Source organism: Macaca mulatta, chromosome 5 (assembly GCF_049350105.2).
Source record: "Macaca mulatta isolate MMU2019108-1 chromosome 5, T2T-MMU8v2.0, whole genome shotgun sequence".
Lineage (NCBI taxonomy): Eukaryota > Metazoa > Chordata > Mammalia > Primates > Cercopithecidae > Macaca > Macaca mulatta.
The window spans coordinates 123,957,211-123,981,224 of NC_133410.1; the positions used below are offsets into that span (position 1 = coordinate 123,957,211).

The 24,014-nt window shown below is 35.6% G+C and overlaps 1 protein-coding gene across 11 annotated transcripts in view; it reads left to right on the plus strand.

Annotated features, from left to right (window-relative positions):
- Nucleotides 1-24,014, plus strand: part of UGT8 (UDP glycosyltransferase 8) — a 159,328-nt gene that overhangs the window by 76,635 nt on the left and 58,679 nt on the right. For 4 of the 11 annotated variants that reach the window (XM_078002694.1, XM_078002695.1, XM_015139125.3 and 1 more), the window contains exon 6: nt 5,710-7,993. In XM_078002694.1, coding sequence (XP_077858820.1) covers nt 5,710-6,073 — 364 coding nt within the window. In that variant the 3' untranslated portion in view covers nt 6,074-7,993. Of the gene's footprint in view, nt 1-5,709; nt 7,994-14,725; nt 14,806-16,972; nt 17,060-20,084; nt 20,332-23,832; nt 23,930-24,014 lie in introns of those variants that run through there. The other 7 variants (XR_013417540.1, XR_013417541.1, XR_013417544.1 and 4 more) reach the window with 4 other exon arrangements.

The following is a 24,014-nucleotide window of genomic DNA, read 5'->3' on the forward strand; positions in this document are numbered from 1 at the left end:
GAAGTCATTTGTCTGTCTTTGTTTCAAATGTGATAATATTCCACATTTAACAGGTGATAATTATTGAAAATATTAGTTTGCCTCACTAATATTGTGTCCGAGATATTCTAGTTTAAACCAAGTAACTAATACTGTAAAAGAAGATTCCTTTTATGAAGCCAGCATTATCCTGATACCAAAACTGGAAAGACACAACAACAACAACAACAAAAAGAAAACTTCAGGCCAATATCTCTGATGAACATCAATGTGAAAATCTTCAATAAAATCCTGGCAAACTGAATCCAACAGCACGAGGCGGGCAGATCATGAGGTCAGGAGATCAAGACCATCCTGGCTAACATGGTGAAACCCCCGTCTCTACTAAAAATACAAAAAATTAACTGGGTGTGGTGGTGGACGCCTGTAGTCCCAGATACTCAGGAGGCTGAGGCAGGAGAATGGCGTGAACCTGGGAGGCAGTGCTTGCGGTGAGCTGAGATTGCACCACTGCACTCCAGCCTGGGCGACAGAGCAAGACTCCGTCTTCAAAAAAAAAAAGCTTATCCACTATGATCAAGTTGGCTTTATCCCTGGGATGCAAGGCTGGTTCAACATGTATAAATCTATAAAGGTAATCTATCACATAACCAGAACCAAAGACAAAAAACCACATGAATATCTCAATAGACACAGAAAAGCCTTTGATAAAATTCAGTATCCCTTCATGTAAAAAACTCTTAATAAACTAGGTATTGATGGAACTTATCTCAAAATAATAAGAGGTATTTATGACAGATCTACAGCCAATATCATACTGAATGGGCAAAAGCTGGAAGCATTCCCTTTGGAAACCAGCACAAGACAAAGATGCCCTCTGTCACCACTCCTATTCAACATAGTTTTGGAAATTCTGGCCAAGGCAATCAAGCAAGAGAAAGAAATAGGGAGGATTCAAATAGGAAGAGAGGAAGTCAAATTGTCTTTGTTTGCAGATGACATGATTTTATATTTAGAAAACCCCATCGTCTCAGCCCCCAAATTTATTGAACTGAAAGGAACTTCAGCAAAGTCTTAGAATACAAAATCCCTGTGCAAAAATCACAAGCATTCCTTTACACCAACAATAGGCAAGGAGAGAGCCAAATCATGAATGAACTCCCATTCAGCAGTCACTACAAATAGAATAAAATACCTAGGAATACAGCTATCCAGGGATGTGAAAGACCTCTTCAAAGAGAACTACAAATCACTGCTCAAGGAAATAAGCGAGGACACAAACAGATTGAAAACAATCCATCTTCATGAATAGGAAAAATGAATACTGTGAAAATGGCTATACTGCCCAAAGTAATTTATAGATTCAATGCTATTCCCATCAAACTACCATTTACATTATTTACAGAATTAGAAAAAGCTATTTTAAATTTCATATGGAATCAAAGAAGACCCCATATAGTCAAGAAAATCCTAAGCAAAAACAACTAAAAAAAACCCAAACCAAAACAAAACAAAACAAAAAAAACAAAGCTGGAGGCATTTCACTACCTGACTTCAAACTATACTACAAGGTTGCAGTAACTAAAATAGCATGGTACTGGTACCGAAACAGATATATAGACCAATGGAACAGAACAGAGACCTCAAAAACTACACCACACATCTACAACCATCTAATCTACAAACTTGCCAAAAACAAGCAATGGGGAAAGCATCTCCTATTCAGTAAATGGTGCTGAGAAAACTGGCTAGCCATATGCAGAAAACTGAAACTGGACCCCTTCCTTACATCTTATACAAAAATTAACTCAAGATGGATTAAAGACTTAAATGTAAAACCCAAAACCATAAAAACCCTAGAAGACAACTTAAGCAATACCATTCAGGACATAGGCATGGGCAAAGACTTCATGTCTAAAACACCAAAAGCAATGGCAACAAAAGCCCAAATTGACAAATGGGATTTCATTAAACTAAAGCTTCTGTACAACAAAAGAAACTGTCATCAGGGTGAACAAGCAACCTACAGAATGGAAGAAAATTTTTGCAATCTACCCATCTGACAAAGGTCTAATATCCAGAATTTACAAGGAACTAAACATATTTACAAGAAGAAGACAACCCCATCAAAAAATGGGCAAAGGATATGAACAGAGACTTCTCAAAAGAAGGCACTTATGTGGCCAAAAAACGTGTAAAAAAGCTCAACATCACTGATCATCAGAGAAATGCAAATCAAAACCACAGTGAGATACCATCTCATGCCCAGTCGGAATGGCGATTATTAAAAAGTCAGGAAACAATAGGTGCTGGTGAGGCTGCGGAGAAATAGGAACGCTTTACACTGTTGGTGGGAATGTAAATTAGTTTAACCATTGTGGGAGACAGTATGACAATTCCTCAGGGATCTAGAACCAGAAATACCATTTGACCCAGCAATCCCAGTACTGGGTATATACTCAAAGGAATATAAATCATTCAGCTATAAAGACACAAGCACACATATGTTTATTGCAGTCCAATTATAATAGCAAAGACATAGAAGCAACCCAAATGCCCATCAGTGACAGACTGGATAAAGAAAATGTGGTACATATACACCATGGAATACTATACAGCATTAAAAAGGAAAGAGGTAATGTCCTTTCCAGGGACATGGATGAAGCTGGAAGTCATCCTCAGCACATAACACAGGAACAGGAAACCAAATACCGTATGTTCTCACTCGTAAGTGGGAGTTGAACAATGAGAACATATGGACATGTATTCCATTTTCTTTTTTTTAGAAGAAATAACGACAACAACAAAAACCCCAAAAAGTATTACTTTTTAAAAAATTCACAACTTAAGTAAAATTACACATCTTACATCTCTGCTTCCTAATGCTTTGGATTCATTTAATAAAAGCCTATTGCTTTTTTGTTCATTTGTTTGAGAGGATTATTTTGAATCTGAAGCTTTTATTATTACAAAATAAATTAGAGAGAAAGATGGAGAGTTGATGATTATTAACTTAGCACATATCCAACCTGTGGTCAACTTTTAATAGAAAATATTTATACTTTTGTAAAATTTAATGTACATGTGAGCCCCTTACAAGGTAATTGTTTTATTAAAAGGGGCTTTATCTAAGAGATCCCTTGGAATAACGTAGAGCTGTCTAGAGTGACCATTTTAATCACACCATTTTTTTTTTTGCAATATTCATATACTTACTGGAAGGAATTTTGAGTTGTAAAATAAACTGTGTTCATAGGACAATGCCACTACACTAAATTTGAGGCCAGTTTCAGCATGGAAAATACCTGTCCCTCAAAAATTTATCTGTGAATTCTCCAATATTCCTTTCCAGTTGATCTATGGACCTCCTCTAAACAGAATAGTCATACAAAATGAAATCGGTTAGTAAGCAATCCAGCTTTATGAGTCTACTCCTAGGTGGGACTAAGAGTCTGACTGATGAAAGTCCCTGTTCAGAAGCTGAGTCAGATGTCAAGAGCTTTTCTGGTAATTAGTGACCTAGGACGAAGTAAACATATTGGAGTTCCATATGAGTTAATAATTTATTCAAGAGTGCAAGAAATCAGATTTCCCATTAAAGCATCTGTTTAATCTGTTTAATCATCACTAGAGAAAGGGTTATATACACAGTGACATTAAGGTACCTGAAGACTTAAGATTATTTTTTTCCTCCTTTTCCATCTTTGTTAAAATAGAAGGTTGGATTTTATTTTCTAAGATGTCACGTTTCATTTTTGTATTTTAAAGATACTCCTTTGCCCCATAAGCATTTTCTCATAAAATGGAGTAGTAGAAACTTTTTAGTTTCCCTTTTGCCATCAGTTAGAAATTATGATAAATTACAAAGCAAGTGAGGATAGCCTTTTAATATTTGGTGAGGTTTTTATACTTTTTAATACAACTAGATTTATTATCTGGTCATAATTTTCTTCTGAGGCATTGGTGAGAGAGAAAACGTGCCTGTTAATTACATACTCTTATGTAATAGTGTTAATTTGCTTTTTCTTTCACTCCTAACAACGTTCTGTTCACTGCCTCTCAAATTTGTTTGCATAATTGTTAAAACTTAATGTTTAGGTCTAGAGTGAAATCATAAAAAATAAAGGCTCATCAAATCAACTCAAATATCTGAGTATATTTTTCATTAGGCTTTGTAATCTCATAGCTCCATCCTCACATTTCTAGTGGCTCTCTCGGCCTTTCCTTTCATTATAGCCCAAACTGTAATCATTTACAGCAGCATGTCTCGTGTTCTGTGTTACTGTGTTCTGTTAATTAACTCTGCCATGTGAGTCATTCAAGCTGGAAACATTGCAGTTACATATGATCTCTCTCTTTCCCTTCACATTTAATCCACACTCTTACTAACTCCTGCAAACTCTTCTACTACACCATTTCCCTTTATCTGTCTAATTCCACCACCATTTTTTTAGTCAGTCTCTCATTGGCCATTTTTGAGGTCTTTTTAATGGACTCTGCATCACGAGTATCTTCCCTCTGCTTTAACAGCCAGTCTCCCTGATCTAATGGCTCCTTGGTTCTAAGAAAGAAGCTATTATATCTTGTCATTCAGAATACCCATGGGGAAGACTCATCTTCTTCCAATCTAATTTCTAACTAAACTTCATACTTTTTCCAAATGAATTTGTTCTGGGTGTATTCTTACTCCCCCACTTTTATGATTTAGTTTACACTCTTCTCTTGGCTTTATCAAGTCTTCACATGTGTCCAATCTTTTGTTCCTCTATAATGCACAACTCAGTAGTGCTATATCCTCCATGATAGATTTTGTATCTCTGGAGGTGGAAATTATTTCTTATGTCTAAGCAATACAAACTTCAGTCATGAATTCATGCAAGAGGGCTTTAGCTGTTTGTCAAAGACTGGCACACGAATGTGCAGTCACATGTTTTTAGATTAAAATAAAATGCTTATATTTTACTACTTTGTGATTCCCCATTTTCCTTGGTCTTTCAATCATTTAAGAGGGTGTCTTCTTTATATATATATACATGCATACATTACCTGTATATGAATACTGCATATAACATCAAATCTGACTTCATGGTGTTTCTCAACTCTTTTTTATCTCTTTAATAATGTATCATCACCCCATATTTAATGTTATTTTAAATTAAGACAAAATTAAATATTATTGCTTAAAAAAGTGATAGAATGAAGTTCTATATCTTTTTCTCCATCTTTCTTTCAGAATCTAATAAATTTAGTTTCCATATTGGTTGAGACTTGTTGATTTATATTATTTAAAAGTATGTAGAGAGAAGAACTACATGTAATGTTGTGTGGAAACAGCAAAGGGTTTGGAGGCAAGAAATTCTGGGTCTCAACTTTGTAACATAATCAAGTTGCTTAGTGTCTCTGATTTTCACTTTTCTCACCAATTTAAAATATATTTTATTGGGTTAACATAAGATAATGTGCTTAAAGCACTTAACACAGTGCTTGCTTTGTAACATAATCAAGTTACTCAGTCTCTCTGATTTTCACTTTTCTCACCAATTTAAAATATATTTTATTGGTTTAACATAAGATAATGTGCTTAAAGCACTTAACACAGTGTTTGTACATGCAAAGTACTTACTAAAGAATAGTAGTATAGTTTTTATTATTTTCCCCTTTTATGTGAAGATATGCATAAATATAGAACTTTATTATTAACCTCTTCATTCTGTGTTCCCCTCTCCATAGCTACCGTCAGAGGGCCCAGAAGCTTTCGGAAATTCACAAGGATCAACCTGGTCACCCTGTCAATCGAACTATCTATTGGATAGATTATATTATTCGTCACAATGGAGCCCATCACCTACGTGCCGCTGTCCATCAAATCTCTTTTTGTCAGTATTTTTTACTGGATATTGCCTTTGTGCTTTTGCTTGGTGCTGCCTTGTTTTACTTTCTCTTGTCTTGGGTGACAAAATTTATCTACAGAAAAATCAAAAGTCTGTGGTCTAGAAATAAGCATAGCACAGTTAATGGACATTACCACAATGGAATCCTCAATGGCAAGTACAAAAGAAATGGCCATATTAAACATGAAAAGAAAGTGAAATGAGCCAACAGCCCAGATGATAGAAATAAATTGGTTCACTCATTGAATTTTTATTGCTATTATTTAATCTAACAGCTACTAAAAGTAAAACAGTAAACAATTCTAACATGCCCTTATGAGATCTACTAATGAAATTCTGTGGAATTAAGATGGCTGTAAAAAGCACAAACCTAAAATGCAAAAATGTATTTTATTCAAATACTGATGTAGAGAGTTTTGGCACTGAACCTTTTAGAAGCCTTAATTATTTTAAGTGACTGTGTCAGACCTTAGTTTTAAATCTTCATATGTGTGTGTCCTGGATCAGGAATGGTTGCATTTTTCTTAATAAGGTTGTGTGTGTGTGTGTGTGTGTCTGTGTCTGTGTGTGTGTGTCTCCTAATTAAGAGAATTTTTACTGGCTGCTTGTTACATTTGTTGAGGGTACAACACACTCAAGAATAAAGTAAAAGGATAGTCAGGATCCAGATGTTTCTTTTCTACCATTTAATATGTGTGAACTCAGAACACCACTATGAAAGAACACTTTCCCCCAAAACTGGATGCAGAGGAAGAAAAAAAAAAAAGGAAATGGCACAGTTTTTTTGTAATTTTTGTTTTATTTTTGTTGTTGTTGTTGTTTTCCTTGTTTTTATTTTCTGATAGAGTATGTCCACTTCTGGGGGAAAAACATGTAATTAAGTAAATGTATACATTGGTTTTCACATTTTACTTTTGTTTTCCCACTACCAATAATTTTCCTCTGGAAGAATTTTATAGTTTTTTTCTATTTAATTTTAATGAGTAACAATATGTTAAATGCATAATTAAGACAAAGCAATGAAATTCTGACTTTATTCAAAGTACTGAAGATTATTGCTTCCAGGGCATTTTTAAACAGCACCACTGTATTGTTGAATGTTTATGTAACTGTTTGATGGCTTTTCTATAATGTAACTTTTGAATGTTCAGGTGTTACATTTCCAAAGTTTTACTTTTAAAAAACCATCTTCTGATCCCTTTTATTGTCCAGGCCACAAAAGCTATATTACATAGGTGCCAACATTTAATTCCTTTAAATGAAACATTTGCAGTTTTCCATATTGGTACCTGCTTTGTCTGGAGACGTCTGAGATCTTGTTAACAAATCAGACTTTACACTATATACAGATGTGACAGATAAATTGAACCACTTTTCTGTGAAAATGAATTCCTATCATCCTCCTCATTCCCTCAGCCCTCACCTCAGCAGCCTTTTCCGGTCATTGTGGCTGACGTGGAGCAGTGACAGTATTCATTTGAGAACAGGGATGCAAGTCACAGACATCATAAAATCAGGGCCTCCCTGCTGAAGCATTCACTAGTTGGCAACTATGAATTTCTTTCATGTCATTCTGTTTACTTAGCACTTGCACTACCCTTGTTGGTTGAGTGTATGCTTTATTTGTTTGTAGCTTGAAATCCCACATCCGATAGCTGAGAGTAGGCAAATACAACATTTACCTAATGTTACTCACTAACATGGAAGAGTTGTGAAAATTCTACAGTGCTGTAAATCCTTGGCATACACTATGACAAACAACTTCATTACTCTCCCACCAGGAGCATTTCTCCTGCACTTAGAAATAATGTCACAAGTAGTTTTCTAATGCACAATGCAGACAAATGTACTGCTCTCTGAATACTTGAAGAAATGGTATTATACATACATAGAAACCGATTAGTTATACCTTTTCACAATCTTATTACGATGTTGCCGTTAAAAGGGAAAAAAGACATAGGCAATGAATGGTGGGATAGTAAGAGGACTTAGAGTGTATGAATGAGTTGATTTTACTTTTTTGGAATTGGATTAAGTTGACAGTAGGCACTGATTGGATGATTAAGCATAAGTTAATCTCCACTGTGATAAAAACTTAAATAATAAACATGATTTAAAATAGAGAAGTGTTGTTGGAATAAAATTTTTATTCAGATTTCATAATATTATATATATTCATTTTAAACATGTTTCTAAGACAGGTCTCCCAGCTTTTGTATGTATTTATGAGTGTGCAAACAATGTATTAAATGTGAGACTTTTTTTTTTAATTGTTAAACAGAGGGATTTACCTTACAAGGACATGGACATGGATCTTAAAATTCTGTTCCAGAAGTAAGAATGTTAAGTGTAGGTATTTACTGATCATTGTTGTTTTTTATTTTTTCTAGCAAGATTATTGTTAGATAGTTTTGGTAAATAGGGTGATTTTTAAATTTTCCACACTTGGGCTAGATTGTATAATAAAGTAAAGTTTTCAAGAAAGTATTTATTCATTTATTATTTAGAAAGAGTTTCTGCAACTATTAAAATATTCCCATAGCTGGTTATCATCATATCAAACACAAATGAGAATTAAGACATTTTTCCTCTAGAGTAGCAACTTCTGTTATCCCTCCACATAGACCATAGGGGCAGGATTTGGGTGTCCAGAGTTGAAAAGAGCTAATGTTTGGGTTAAAGTAATAGTTTATGATTGAAGCTAGAGATTCTCTTCAAAACTCAGGTTCTCTCTCAGTCCCAAATACTGCTAAAACTGAACAACTCCACTTCAAAAATAAAAGGTTTATAAATGAAAGAACCAAAATAAGTTGAAGAAAAACCTCAAGGGATAATCCAGCAATCTGTTTTACTAATAGTATAATTCATATTTCATTCTAGCTTCTAAGTAATTCAACCAGCTTATAAATATAAAATCACACTAGAGAATGGTTATTTGCAATCAATATAATCAAAAACGTCTGAAATAGAAAAATTTTACATTTCATATGATGAGGTTTGAGAATTATAGGAGTTCTATTATTGAAACTTCTCTAAAATGTGCATTAAAGAGCTGCTTATCATGCTTCTGAGATGGTAACATTTTAGCCAGCTTTTGAAGACATGCATTTCATGTGAAGATACTATTGATATTTTTGACAGCAAAAACATTTTTCCAACAAATTTAATTAGAAGGGTCTTAGATATCCACACAATTAAAGTATTTATATTGCCGTTTTTCTGCAAGTCCTACAGAGTGTTAAAAATCCCCGATCACTTGGGTGTTTGGGTTGCTGAGTTGGGGTTAGCAGGGCAGGTAAGGTGTATTGGTACCAAGACGCCTAGCTTTTAAAATATGGAAACCAAAGGCACACAATACTTATATGACTCATACCTTCACTTTTGGGTAAGGCAGACATGATGTAACAGATAATTCATTTATATTGTATCCTGCAAGACTAGTGATCTTCCTTATTATAAATAAAACCAGCAGATTATTTTCAATAGAGTAATATATAATCCAACATTAATCTCAGGTAATACATTATCTCAGGTTTTTCATTTATTAACCAGGAAAACCTGAAGTTCTTGCTGAATTTTATAGAATTAAAAGTATTTTATTTCTGTTAGTTTCTATCTACAATTAGTTTTAACTTTTCAGTAACCCTATTTTGTGCAGTGATTATTCCATATTCCTGACAGCAGAGGTGACTTCAGTTCCACTGTGTCAATTTAATAGTTACTTACTTACTTAATTTATTTGGAGACAGAACCTCCCTCAGTAGCCCAGGCTGGAGTGCAGTGTCGCAATCCCAGCTCACTGCAACCTCCGCCTCCCGGGTTCAAGCAATTCTCCTGCCTCAGTCTCCCGACTAGCTGGGATTACAGGCATGCACTACCATACCCGGGTAATTTTCGTATTTTTAGCAGAGATGGGGTTTTGCCATGTGGGCTAGGCTCTTCTCCAACTCTTGGCCTCAAGTAATCCATCCGCCTCGGCCTTCCGAAGTGCTGGGATGAGATGTGTGAGCCACTGCGCCCAGCCAATACCTGTATTTTTAAAAAGATAATATCTACTAAGCCACGAGGCTTAGTCGTAATATTAAGATATTTTCATTGAAGTCAAAAATAACTAAAAAGCAGTGCAGAGAGAAAAGTTTTGTTGAGATTCGTTATACAAATAGGTAATATTTTAATCGAGGGATCTATTACTCTTAGCATAGCACTGCAGTAGAGTATCTAATGTGTTTGAAAAGATGAATTTCATATGTTCATGCTAATTTTGCTTTAGTTACCCTTGTAGAACTTTGGCTGAAGGCCATGAATATTCTTTACTTTTAGCAGAAAATGAAAACTTTTGAATGTAAATGCATTCGATAAATTGCATAACATTAAACTTCAAATTAGCAAGGATGTATATCTCTGGGTAACTTATTTTGTCTATAAAAGGAACTGGCAGAGACGAAGCATCCAGAAAAGCCCAACGCTATGATATATTAAAGATTCTCAATTCTGCTTCCAATCTTGATTCTGCCCTCCACGTATAATGAGAGGTTCAACTTATGAGTAAGAAGGCAGGGCAAGAGTACCTAAAATACCAATGTGAACAATTAAGTTTGAGTCATCAGAAAAAACAAATGCTAAAGACATATATTAGGTTGAACAAAAATATGTATTATTAATACCATTTACATATATTTATGTGTGTAGCGTTTACACTATCCTCGCAATTCTTTAGAAATTTGATTTTTAAAAAATTTAAAATGCTCTCTCAATTTTGTTAAAAGAATGGCAGTATTTTGAAATTTTTGAAGTCTTTTAAGAAACAAAAACTATCTTTTTAAAACTAAATAAAATTCAAAAGGACTAGCAAGTTTTAGATTGGCCAGATCTACCCCTGTAACACTTCTTGCTAAAATATTAGGAATAAATAGGACGAAATTGTTACAAAATAAAATCAAGTCACTGCTTTGATGTATTCTTCTTTCTTGTACTTCCATCTTCTAACTCTAAAATGGAAAACATTTTGAGATTTAGAAATTTAAACCACACTTAGATTATAGTATATATAACATTTCTTCTCATTTGCAATCTCAAAAGATGAAGTCAGGAAAGAAATTTACTTTGGGTACCTCTGAATAAATTTCATGAATCCAAGAGAATGGATACACCAGTTGCACCATTTGAGAAAGCGCAATTAATTTTGAATTTGAATATGCCATACTCCAGGTCCAGATTTCATCCTACTGACATGACACAACCTTCCTTACCTGTTCTCTCCCATCTTCATGCTTCTAAGCTTTCAGTTTCCTCTCTTGGGTTTTCTATTACCCTTAGGTATTTTCCAAGCTGCCCTATCCTTTTCAGGTTTATGGTGCATAGATTGTGCCTGTCTATCTAATGTGTATCTAATGATTTTTTTTTTTTGAGACAGAGTCTTACTCTGTTACCCAGGCTGGAGGGCACAATCTCGGCTCACTGCAACCTCCTCCCCGCAGGTTCAAGCAATTTACCTGCCTCAGCCTCATGAGTAGCTGGGACTACAGACGTGCACCACCACACCCCAGCTAATTTTTGTATTTTTAGTAGAGATGGGGTTTCACCATGTTGGCCAGGCCCAGGCTCTTCTCAAATTTCTCACCTCCAGTGATCTACCCACTTCAGCCTCCCAAAGTGCTGGGATTACAACTGTGAGCCACCATGCCCAGCCAGATGCTTTTGTTTTTTAACAACAAGGAAATACAATAAACTCAAACATTGTAATTTACAAAGGTAAGCTAAGAAAATATCTAGCATTTTTTTTTAAAGTTTTATTTGTACTAGATTAATGCCTTTTAGGATGTAAGATCAAAAACAATGGATGTGCATATGGTGCTTCTTATGGGTATTGGGAGGAGGGCTACCACTGAATGAGTTTGCACTCTCTCAGGGCACTGCACAACACTCTGGATGTGGCACTGAATGAACCATTTGGGGCATAGCTCAATGATCACTATCAAGCCACATATACTCTTCTTATCCCTAACTTGATCAGCTAAAATTTTTAGACAATTGCCTTGTACAAATAGAGACGTTGGCTTTCCTCTGTGGAAGCCTGTCTAAAACATTCATTCTTGGTGCTCCTAACAGGATCCTTTTGTACCAGAAAAGAGTGCTGTCTCTGATTCTATAAATCTCACTTGACATCACTCATATTCCCAGTGTTAAAATGTGCTAGAACTGCAGCCATCTGTCCGCTGGAGCATGAGAAAAGCCCAAGACAGATAGGTGGCAGGTATTAAAAAATGTATCTTAAGCTAGGATTGCAGCAGTAATTGTCTTTCCTATAACAATGAGCAGAAAGGTGTGGATAGCAAAGGCAAGGACAACCTGGGAAGGAAGCAGCAGTGAGTGGTTACAGATCAAAAACTACCTCAGAATTCCTCTCATACTTTTCAAAATGGATTTTTATTCCACCTGGTATATTTAAGTGATATTCTGGAGAAGCTTATCTGAATTGGATAGGTAGGTCCCCCAACTATGCAATCTATATTTTGGAATGGTCATCCATCTTTTTTTAAAAATTATTATTTCATCAGAGATAAGGTGGGAAGGAGCACAAATCAAGCAAAGATCTTTAAAGGTCTTGAATGTAAGGCCCAAAGATGTCAGTGGAATTTGGCAAGTGCAAGACTTTGGCAATATCTAGGCATCTATAGGCATATGGACCATATAATGTCATGCATGTTCTAGTGATGCAAATTTCAACATGAATGGGTGTCCTACCTGAGAATGTGGCCATACCACTGGAAGTGTAGGTGGCATCAACTCACATGTTTGTGCATATCAAGACAGAAGGTGCAGAACATCTCTCTGCTGGCTATCATTTCTTATATCAGAGGTAAATGACAGAAATTTAACTAATTTTTTTGTTCTCCAATCATAAATACATTTAGCGTTAGGTGACATGGAATTGCATTTTATAGTCGTGTGTTCTATTCATCTACCAGCTTTCAGGTGCCAGGTCTAGTATGTTTGCTCTTCCTCACTGGTTAAGAAACTGCCCATAGATATACACAGTAAATCTGTTCAAATTACACAAAAAATTCTGTGAAAACTAAATAGAAAAGAAGCAGATGGGGGAAATAGTACAATTTAAAAAGGTATTTTAGATTCCTTAAAATTTCATGCAAGTTATGTTGCTTTAATTTCTTATTTCTCTTGCTTTAATTTCTTATTTCTGTTAAATGAGTAGTAGCCTTACATCACCACTTTAGAATACTCGGCTTTAAAGTTTAACAGTATTGGTTGGACGCGGTGGCTCACGCCTGTTATCCCAGTACTTTGGGAGGCTGAGGCGGGCAGAACGCAAGGTCAGGAGATCGAGACCATCCTGGCTAACATGGTGAAACCCCGTCTCTACTAAAAAAAATACAAAAAGAAATTAGTCGGGTGTGGTGGCAGGTGCCTGTAGTCCCAGCTACTTGGGAGGCTGAGGTGGGAGAATGACATGTACCCAGGAGGTGGAGTTTGCAGTGAGCCGAGATCGCACCACTGCACTCCAGCCTGGGCAACAGAGCAAGACTCTGTCTCAAAAAAAAAAAAAAAAAAAAAGTTTAACAGTATTAAGAGTGTCATCCTAAAATCCTATTATCAAGTACAAAAGGAGACTAAATAATATGCCTTTCCATAGCCTGCAAATAACCCATTTATTTGTGCAATTAAGCAATGACTGTCAGTTTTTTAAACTCTAATTATCCTTGTGTATGGCTTGAGATGCTATGTTTATTGCTACTTTTCAGGTTTTTCTGTAAACTTTTGTTTTGGATTTCAATTATAAACTAATAACTGAAAATGTGGGTTGCCTGTTAATTTTGGGCTGTAATACAGAACACTGTTCAAGACTACTTGTCACTTGACCATTATTGATATTCCGGCCCTTGAATCCTCTTACCAGTCAGCCCAAATGCTCTTATTAGTTACAGGTAGGAGCACATCTTGTTATTATCAGCATCAAATAGCTCCAGTTGTTCTTATTCTGGTGTCTCTGCTCCTAGAAGGCTCTGGATTTCATTGTAAGTTAGATATCCATTTGCTTTGTTGTCAGCCTATAGAAAAAGACTTGACGGTCTATGAAAATAAAAAAGTTTGCTATATTTCAACTCAAATTTTCAATGTTAACCCAAACATCTACACCTTTAAGAACAGCATTTTGTCCTCCTGGGGCTGGTCTTCTTTCTGGTCCTCAAACATTCCTAGATCATTCTTTGCTTCCACCTTGACTTTCATTGCACATCCCTTTACCACTTCAGTTGTTCCTTTCCTTTCTTTCAACATCCAGTTTACCTCTTTTCTTCATTCTACTTGAATTATCTGATAATTTACTTCAATAATTTTTCTTCTGTGATCTGTATTCTCATGATGTTTTATATCTAATCATAAACTAGTGTTTTCGTTTTCTGTTTGCCTCATTCCTTAACATAAGCACTATAATGGAATATTCTTCTTCGCTGGTAGTGTAGTTTTTTTATATATTCGTTGCATCTTCTTTCTCTCCTAAAACTGTTATAAAAAACTTCCATCTGGCTACATTTTAATGGCCTTTTTATCACAGTCTTTGCACTTCCCTTGTTTACATTCATTTGCTACCTTCTGTCTAATATTTCTTAATATTATATCAAAAGATGCCTACTTATGTTGCTAAAAATTCTGAACATACTGATATTTCTTACACTCGTAAGTTAAATTTATTAATTTATACAAAATCATATGTTTCTTCATTTATAACACCACCAAATACTATTCCTTTGTCAGTATTCTTACTACTCTCTTGATCTCACTGCTCTAAGTACTGCCTTTATTAAAACACAAACAAACATTGTTTTCTGTTTCCAAAGTGCCAGGCTCTGTATGTGATACTGGAAATACAGGGATGAAGAAGTGATAGTTTCTGACCTCCAGGGGACAAAACCAGCAAGTAAGCAGTTTCAATAAGCAAAGGAATATATTTTGTAATATGGGTACAGACAATGTACTATTGAAACAGAGGAGAGTGAGAGAAGTTTCCACGTGGGGATTGTTTCAGTTGAGTCAAAAAGAAAAAATAGAAGCTCACCAGGTAAACAAATAGATAGAGGTAATTTTTGGAAGGCATGACCCTATGGTCAAAGGCATTGAGTTATGGAAGAGTGTGGCACATTGGGGAACTGCAGGTAGTTTGCTCTGATAGGAGTATACATGATGAACAGATGTAACCACTATGCTAAACAAAAACAAACAAACCAACAAAAAACTTTTCTAACTGACCTCAGTCTTACTTTTGGCTCTTTAGTTTATTACTGTAACACAATCTGCTTTGCATTAGCTATTCAGTAACTTTCCCCAAGATACCTGTTTGTGTTCCTGAATGTTCGATACCTGGTCATATGGCACAACTTTCAAAACAGCTGGTGTTAAGCTTCTTGTGTTACAGATGATTTGATGTAATGTAAAGGCTCTCTGTTCAAGCTAAATTGTAAATAGACAAAAGGATAGCACTCAAGCTTACTTGTGCTTGGCTTAGGAAATCTGTCAAACAGTTTTAGTGTGTACAGCTTCTTCTTAGCTAGTTTGCAGAAGAGAAACGAGAATTTTTTCATCTTAAAATATGAAAAGGAATATGATCTGGTAATAAAAGAATCCAGCAATTGCAACAATTTATAAAACATTTTTTACTTAACATAGTAAATAAATATAAATGACTAGGAGTACTGACTGACAGCGTGTTCAAGATAATAGTGACAGGCCGGGTGCGGTGGTTCACACCTGTAATCCCAGCACTTTGGGAGGTCAAAGTGGGCTGATCACCTGAGGTGAGGAGTTCAAGACAAGCCTGGCCAACATAGTGAAACCCCGTCTGTACTAAAAATGCAAAATTAGCCGGGTATGGCAGTAGGTGCCTGTGATCCCAGCTACTTGGGAGGCTGAGACAGGAGAATCACTTGAACCTGGGAGGCAGAGGTTGCGGTGAGCTGAGATCGTGTCACTGCACTCCAGCCTGGGCAACAAAGTGAGAGTCTATCTCAAAAAGAAAAAAAAAAAAAAAAAAGAAAAATAAATAACAGTGACAGAGTAAGTATAATATTACAATTATCTAGGCAGTCATGAATTACATAGGTGTGCATGGCATGGGTTACTATATAATGTTGGGTCTTTGGTATAGAAAGAGAAATTACTACATTAAGAAGTTACTATATAAGAAATATAATAACCAAATGTCATATATTATATTTTTTAGGGATTTTAACTGCAGCCACACACATTATTCAATTAGCACTTGCTTCTTCCTGCAATTTTTGGTTTTGCTTGAGTAATTATTACTCTATTTTTATTAATCTCCATTTTGCAAAATTATACATGCCAAATACCAAACCCACATCCCAGAATTATAACAAATTTGGTTTCTAAAGCTTCCCAGATGTTTAAAACGAAAGGGATATGTAAACCAAACTTCTGTATGACTGAAGGAACTGAGAGCAATAATGAAGTGTGGTAAAATAAGTAATTTTGACTATTAATTTAATAGCTCTCTTCTCAGATTCAATATATTTTCTCTGTCAACAGGTAAAGAACACAGACTGTAAAGTAATAGAATTAGGAAAAGTTTCAGGTTTGTGTGTGGAGCTCCTGCAGATACAGTACCTTCTAACCCCTTTAACAAATATTTGATTAGATTATTCTAGCTCATTGAATCTATTATATCCTAGGAGCTGGCAATAACCAATACTCCTCCTCCTTAGGGATGAAAGAAAATGATTTTTCTTCCTTTATCCTGATTCGTTTTGGAGAGAAAGTGGGAAAAGGAGGCCAGGAAAGCAAACAGCCTTGAATTTTCTTCCACTAGAGGCAGATGATGGTATAATCAAATAAATTAAAATCTGCAAACATAGATTTTTTTAAAATCCATATTCAAAAAATGTTGTTTCCATATTAAGCCCAGAGCTACATTTATAGGCAGATTAAAACAATAAGATTTAACTGTCTGATAGGCAACACAAGATGAAGTGGGAGAATTTAGATTGGTTCCATGCCTCTGCAATGAAAAGTCATTTAGATGTCAACTCTAAGAGAACATTTGTTACATCCCGTATTGTTTCTCCCTCTAGGACTTTTGCTGAAGTTCTTTTGTCCAAGAGGGAATCAAAAGCTCCTTCCCTTCAAATCCTGTGAACCATTTTCTTCTAAAAACAAAAGTAAGAAATACAAACTACTGTATGCAAATAATATTTAAATTAAAAAACAAAGTTATCACTGACTTATTTTATACTTGCTTTAGAGAACTTAAGCTCAATCATTTGCATAGGGTGCTCTATGATGGGTGACTATTTCATGCTCAGGATGCCTGCTCCTTGGCCAACATTTATTGAAGGTCAGAATGTAATATACTTTTCTGTTTAAGGAGGCTGGACTAGTGGCCTTGAAAGTCCTTCCAACACTGGGTGGGCCATCTGACAAATTAATAGCAGATTCCCTTGGTTTTGTCCAAGCCTTTGACTTTCCTTCCCTCTTCAGCGAGCAACTCCATTCCAAACCTGGGGCTTTGCATCACCCAGGGTCTCCCCACTTCTGAAATACTCTGCTCTTAAGATTTCCCCTCTGTTCTTAGCCTCTTAATATTCCAGTTCCCATTCCCATTATTCTCTATTGGTGTTCAGCTCATAACTGCTCCTTTTTTTCCCTGTCAATCTAAAAGATTCCTCCTGGATACATTCTATTTAATAATCACTCTGGGCCTTTGATCTCTAACTTAAACAATTCTATTGTCTACACCCACAAAACTTGACTCTACTTTCCTACTACACTCACAAAGCAAAAGTCTAATCCTGGATAAACCCAACCACCTGTGTTCTCCACTCCTGTACCTGGACTCAAGAAATTTTACAGAAATCAAATAGCCACGTGGATTGGTGCTACTAAAATTGAAATCCCACAGATCAAGGTCCTCATCTTAGTTGAACTGTCAATGATACCTGCACACCATTTTATATTTCCATTTTGACTCCCTCTCTTATTATCTGTAGCTATTTCAAACCTTCACCATTTTCCCCTCAGTTTTTTTTTTAATTTGCCAATTTACCTCCACTGATTTCAGCAGATTATCTTTTTCTACTTACTGAAAGAAGTAATTCTCAAAGCAAGTGTTTCTTCATCTTGCTGCCACTTCTAACTTATTTGTGTCCATACCTCTATTTTTCTTATTTTCTATAGTTTCAGTGAAAAAAAAATATAGCAAAAAGTTAACGACACACACACTTTCTCTTCTAGTGCCTAAATCTAATCTCATTTTTCAGATTCTACTCTGCAGTTCTTTGTCAAGCTATCCAAGTGAAAATATCTAGGAGACATTTTTATATACAAATCTGGAACTCAAGAAAGCAAGCCTGGTTGGAGATTCATGTTTGAAATTCAGCAGCAAATAAAGATGAATTAAAACTGTAGCAGAAGAACAGTGGCTGGCACATATAATACAGTGAATAATATCAGTCTATTCTTGTCTCTGTTTCCCTAATCTCATCCTCTTCCTCATTTCCTCTCTTAAATAGTGACACCAGAATTAATACCACCGCTCAAGCCAGTAAATCCTTGTGTCACCTTAGATGCCTACCACACCCACCATCTTCAACCAGTAACGAAGTTTTGTTAGTTTACCTCCCTGGTCTCTTTTGAGTATCTGCTGTATTGCCGTTGCCTTCATGCAGCTGGTTAGCGTGTTTTTCCTGGCTTATTGCCACTGTTCCCTAAGTATTTGCTCTGCTTCCAGGCTGTCTTTCCTGCAACCTATTTTCCTTCCACTTATTGAATTATCTGTGTACACATGCAAATGTGGTCATTCTATTTATAATTACTCAAGGTCTTTAAGTAGTTCCCTAGTCACAGTAAGATAAAACCTACCCTGGCACATAACACCCTTCGTTATTTGGTGCTTAATTGCATCTCTAAACTCATTTCTTTTTACTTTCTACACTTCCTACCTGCTCGATACAGTCATTTGCAATTTCTCATATGTATTATGCTATTTTTAATAAACATAAGCTTTAGTATCTCTGCCTCTTTCTTGAGTTCCCACTACATACCATCTTTTTCCTCACCTCTTCCCACTTCTCTCCTCACCCTTTCCTTGACCGAATATTTCCTCTTAAAATCATAACCCTAATATTATCTTTTAGAGAAAGACTTCTCAGTCTGAGTTATTCTCCCTGCTCCCAAGTTTTCTTCTGGTTTTCTGTGCTCATGGCTCCTTATTATAATTGCTCACATATTAGTTTCTCCACTGCAGAAACCATGTCAGTGACTTTTTAATTTTCATTCCCAGCACCTAGTAGAGACCTAAGACATGGGAAGCACACATAAAATGTTTGCTGAATGAACTGAAGAAGCATTTTGGTTCATTATTTATCCTATTGCTTCTGTATCTGTATATGTTAGAATTTAGGATGAGAATTTGTGGTAGAAGTAAAGCTAAATTTGTGTAAGATGAGACAAAATATATTTAACTGTAACTCTTGGCCACTCTGACTCAAATAAGACCCCCTTGCTAGCTTTCTCTGAGTACTAAGCATATACATATATTTCCCCCCTCCCCTTCTGGGCTTTAAATTCTTCCATATCAGGAACCACATCGGTCAGGCTCAGTGACCTATCCTCAGTGTCTGGCACAGGATATTTTCAATAGAGGTTGTGAGATTTACTAAGTAATTGATTATCTTCTGGAGAAAGTCTAGTGGAATAATTGTTCTCGATCCTTCATAGGCAAACTTGTTTCTGAATCTTTGTTAAGTAGTGCCTTTCTTTCTTTTTGCCCTTACAAATTAAAGCATAAATTCACTAATTTTATATGACATATATAACCTATGTGTTAAAATATATGGGATGTGAATTCGAGCTCAACAACGATGTTATTTTTAAAAACCAAACCAGAAACACATACAAATATGTTATTTTAACGCAGTAGAGAAAGCTCAAAATAATAACTTGTATCCCTGTCAAAAGCAGGCAACATACAGTCATATAGTAATTATATAATAGTATTTGATAATATTTAAAGGATAAATGTTATTTAGAATAAGGCAAGTCATGTGGAGACACTACTTTATACTTATTACATTATTTTCAGATGATATGCTTGGACATTCCACTTTGTTATTAAATCATGAAACTTACCTGTAAGATTCTTTATGAATGAAACAATTATCTTGTATTTCTCTTTCAATATTGCAGAATCTGTCTTTAGTATCTTTTGATGCTGGTCCTGGAACAGCTTTTACAAAGAAAACAACACAATCAGTAATCCTGGTCTAAGAGATGTGAGAAAATGAATAGTCACATTCTTGGTATAGTATGTCCATGCAAACAATTGTAGGTCTATTATCACTTTATAATCATCTCACCAAGTAATCTGGAACAGAATGTTTAATTCCATGCTCTTTCTGTTGTAAACACAATTAAAAACCTACCTATTTTCACATGTTAATGTTTCATTTTCTTCTCTCTTCTTGCTTAGTGTTTGTCTGTGTATATTATTTAGACTCCTCAGCAGGATAATACATTTATTTGTTCATTCAGAGAAACATGTACTGAGCACCCACTCTGTGCTAGGCGCAGGACTATGTGTTGTGGGAGACCAAGCTGAAAAAGACATGGTCTTTGGCACAAAGACCCTACTGTCTAATGATAAGTATGACAACAAGAGGTTTTTGAAGGTGTGATGTGTGAAAAATGCCCAGGCTGAGATTTCTAGTACAAATAATATTCTCAAAGCTTGTTTAATCCAACTCTTTGATAAAAGAGCCATGGTAACAATGAAAAACATAAAAAGAATTACTTTAAGTGCTCAAGAAATCAAACAACAGGTAATCATTTGAGAACCCTAAGATAAATTTTGACTAAATATAAAATACCATGTGGCGTGAAGGAAATGGAAGGCCAGAAGAATGGAAGACCCCCTGGAGTTTTAAGAGTGGTAGAGAATTAGAAAGAACAATTTGCTGTGGTTCATTTCATGTAATATGAGTTAAAATTGAAATCCCAAACTTTGCTAAGTACAACACTATTCTATCACCAGACTTTGGGAGATGCTTTGGCTCTATAAGCATCATACATACAAAATGTAATTTTTCCTGCTCAGAATCAGGTAGTGAAGACAAGAAAATCTCGCTTTAGTTCAGCAAAGGCACATTTCTAGATGGTATATATTGGGTTAATCACTGCGCTAACTCCCAGGTGTGGCTCTTCATCAAAATTCCCTGGGAAAACTCAGCTATCTGCCTACTGCACACTGCACCAGAACAGCTGAATATTGCTAGAGAACACCACAGTGCTGACTGGTTTTCTCATTATACTTGTGACTGCAATCTTAAATGGCCTCTCAACACAGATATCCATCTCTTTACCCTTTCTTAATAGATTTTCTATTTTTAAATTATCTTCATTAATTCATTAATCTTTTTTTAAATTGTTGTTGTTGAGACAGAGTCTTACTCTGTCACCCAGGCTGGAATAAAGTAGTCCAGTCATAGTACACTGCAGCCTTAACCTCCTGGTCTCAAGTGATCCTCCTGCTTCAGCCTCCTGAATAGCTGGTACTACCAGCATGTGTCGCCATGCCCAACTTCTTTTTTTTTTTTAACCATTTTTAGAGATGAGTGTCTCATGTTGCTTAGGCTGATCTCAAACTGCTGTCCTCAAGCAATTCTTCCACCTCAGCCTCACAAAGTGCTGAGATAACAGGTGTGAGCCACTGCACCCAACCTTTTCCATTAATCTTTCTGTACTCTTCCCTCTCATACTCAAATGATGACCATCATATTACTTTCAGACAATAGAAATAGTCATGAACATCCTCATATACTCACCATCAAACCTACCCACCTTTCCTGCTTCAGTATCTGTATTCTTTTTGCCCAGATTCCTGTTAAAATACACAATCTCAGTACCCACAAAAAGTTAGTTCCTCTCCATTTATAGTTTGGATCACATTCTGGTTTTTCAAGGTTTTGCTACAGTAATTAATCACTATTTTTCCTATGTAATTTATTTCCATATATAGAATAATAGCCAGAAGAATAAAAATATTTCTTGGTATCTCTCATATCTTGAAAACAAATTATTAATATAGTGTCTCCTTCTAACAAATTTATGTTTTCTCTTTCTCTTTTATAGCAAACTTCTCAGAAAGGTACTACTATTTTTTATAAAGCACACTTTTGTGGAACTCTCACATTCATCCTATTGAGCCTGTTTTTTTCTGAAATCACCAATGTCCTCTCTCTTACCAAATAAAACATTCACTTTTATGTCTTTAATCTTAGTCAAGCTCAACCTTGCAGCATATTTGACATAGTTTCCTCTTTCTTAAAATGCTTTTCTTACTTTTTCTCTGTCTTTGACTCCTCTTCTACAAAAGGAGATAAGTACCTATGTTTACCTACATCATGTGGCTGTTGTGAGGATGGAAGAGTTAATACTAGTACATAAACAGTATTAAATGTACCTAGCGCATGATATTTCTCAAAAAATGAAAGCTGTTACTGTTTTTAAAAGCGGTACTCTCCTGTTCCCCCTCCTATTTCAATGACTGTTTCGGTTTTGATTTCTCGCTGTGACTCTGCTGCCTGACCTATAAATAAAGCAGGACTCAGGGCTGGGCCCTCTTCTCTTGGCTGTCTTAATTTCCTCCCCATATAATCTCATAGAGCCTCATGTCTTTGATTATTATATGGACATTAACATCCCAAATTTATATCTCTACCTCTCATCTATCTCTCAAGCTCGCAACTTGACTACTTGTCATCTCTATTTTAAGTCTAATAAGGATTTTAACTTTAAAATACCATAACAGAATCCATAATTTCCCCCAAGATTTTTCCATGTTGTAAATGATACCAATATTTATCCAGTTACTTATACACTTCGACTGCTGTATATTTCTCAGTCATCACATACAATAAAATATTTAGGTCCTGTTGGTTTTACCACTGTAAGTTTTCCTAAAACACTTCATCTCTTGCCACCCCCAGTCATGCTCATCTCTTGCCTGGCCTACTGCACAAAGCTCCTGGAGGATCTCCCACCTTCTATCCTTGGCTTTCTAATATTAAGTTTCTACTCAACAACCAGAGCCCTCTTCAAAAACCATATAACCTGTCATTTCACTTCCCTCTCAAAACGCTTGGGTTTTCTAAGCATCCCACCGAGGCCTACTGGTGTCTACCTGTTCTTGCCACTGCCTGTATTTTCAATCTGATATTCTACCACATTTCTCTTTACTCACTAAACTTCAGCCTTACTGCACCTTTTTTCTTTCTCAAATATGTGGAGCCAGTTTCCTTTGAGGGGCCTTTGCAGTGCTGTTCACTTTTCCTGGAATACGTTTTCTTCAGATTTTCATGTGGATGCCCTTTCTTCTCCTTCAGGCCTGTCTAAATGCCTTTTCAGAGAAGCCTTTCCTGATTAACCAACTTAAATTGGCCTTCTCCAGTGGTTTATGATTGGATCGCCATTTCTTAATAACTCTCACTATTACCTAAAATCATGTTACTTATGTATTTCTTTCTTTACTTTTTTATGTTTACTTATCTCAATGAGAAGGCAATCTCCATGAAGGCAGAGATCTTCTTTGAATGCTGAGTCCTCAGTGACCAGAGCAATGCCTGGCACATGGTACTTGCTAAATAAATATTGTTGAATAAGTAAATGTTTAAGAAGAGATATTCCCAATAAAGTGTGAGAGCAACCCAGGGCAATTCATATATCCTCTTAGTTGGTAAAACTGAATTTTATAGATATCCTTTCCTTAAATATAAGTTAACAATATAAAAGCATGACAATTTCTGTCAACCCCTACATTTTGTCAACATGGACTTGAATACTATAAAATATTGGGGTTATAAGGAACATGGAATATCATATTAAAGTTTCTAAGAAAGGTTTGTTAAAAACAGTAACTTATTTTCTCAATTTATCTCAGGTTGCTGTGACTAGTTGGTCAATTGTCTTATTTTCTTCACTCCTGAATTGTTTATAATAATCTCTGCTTACCTGCAAGTATAAGCTGCAAAAATAAGGTATGTCCCTATGTTAAAATTTGCCAATGTATTACTATCATTAGTATTTCAAATGGCATAGGTATTACTTGCAGAATTAGAGATT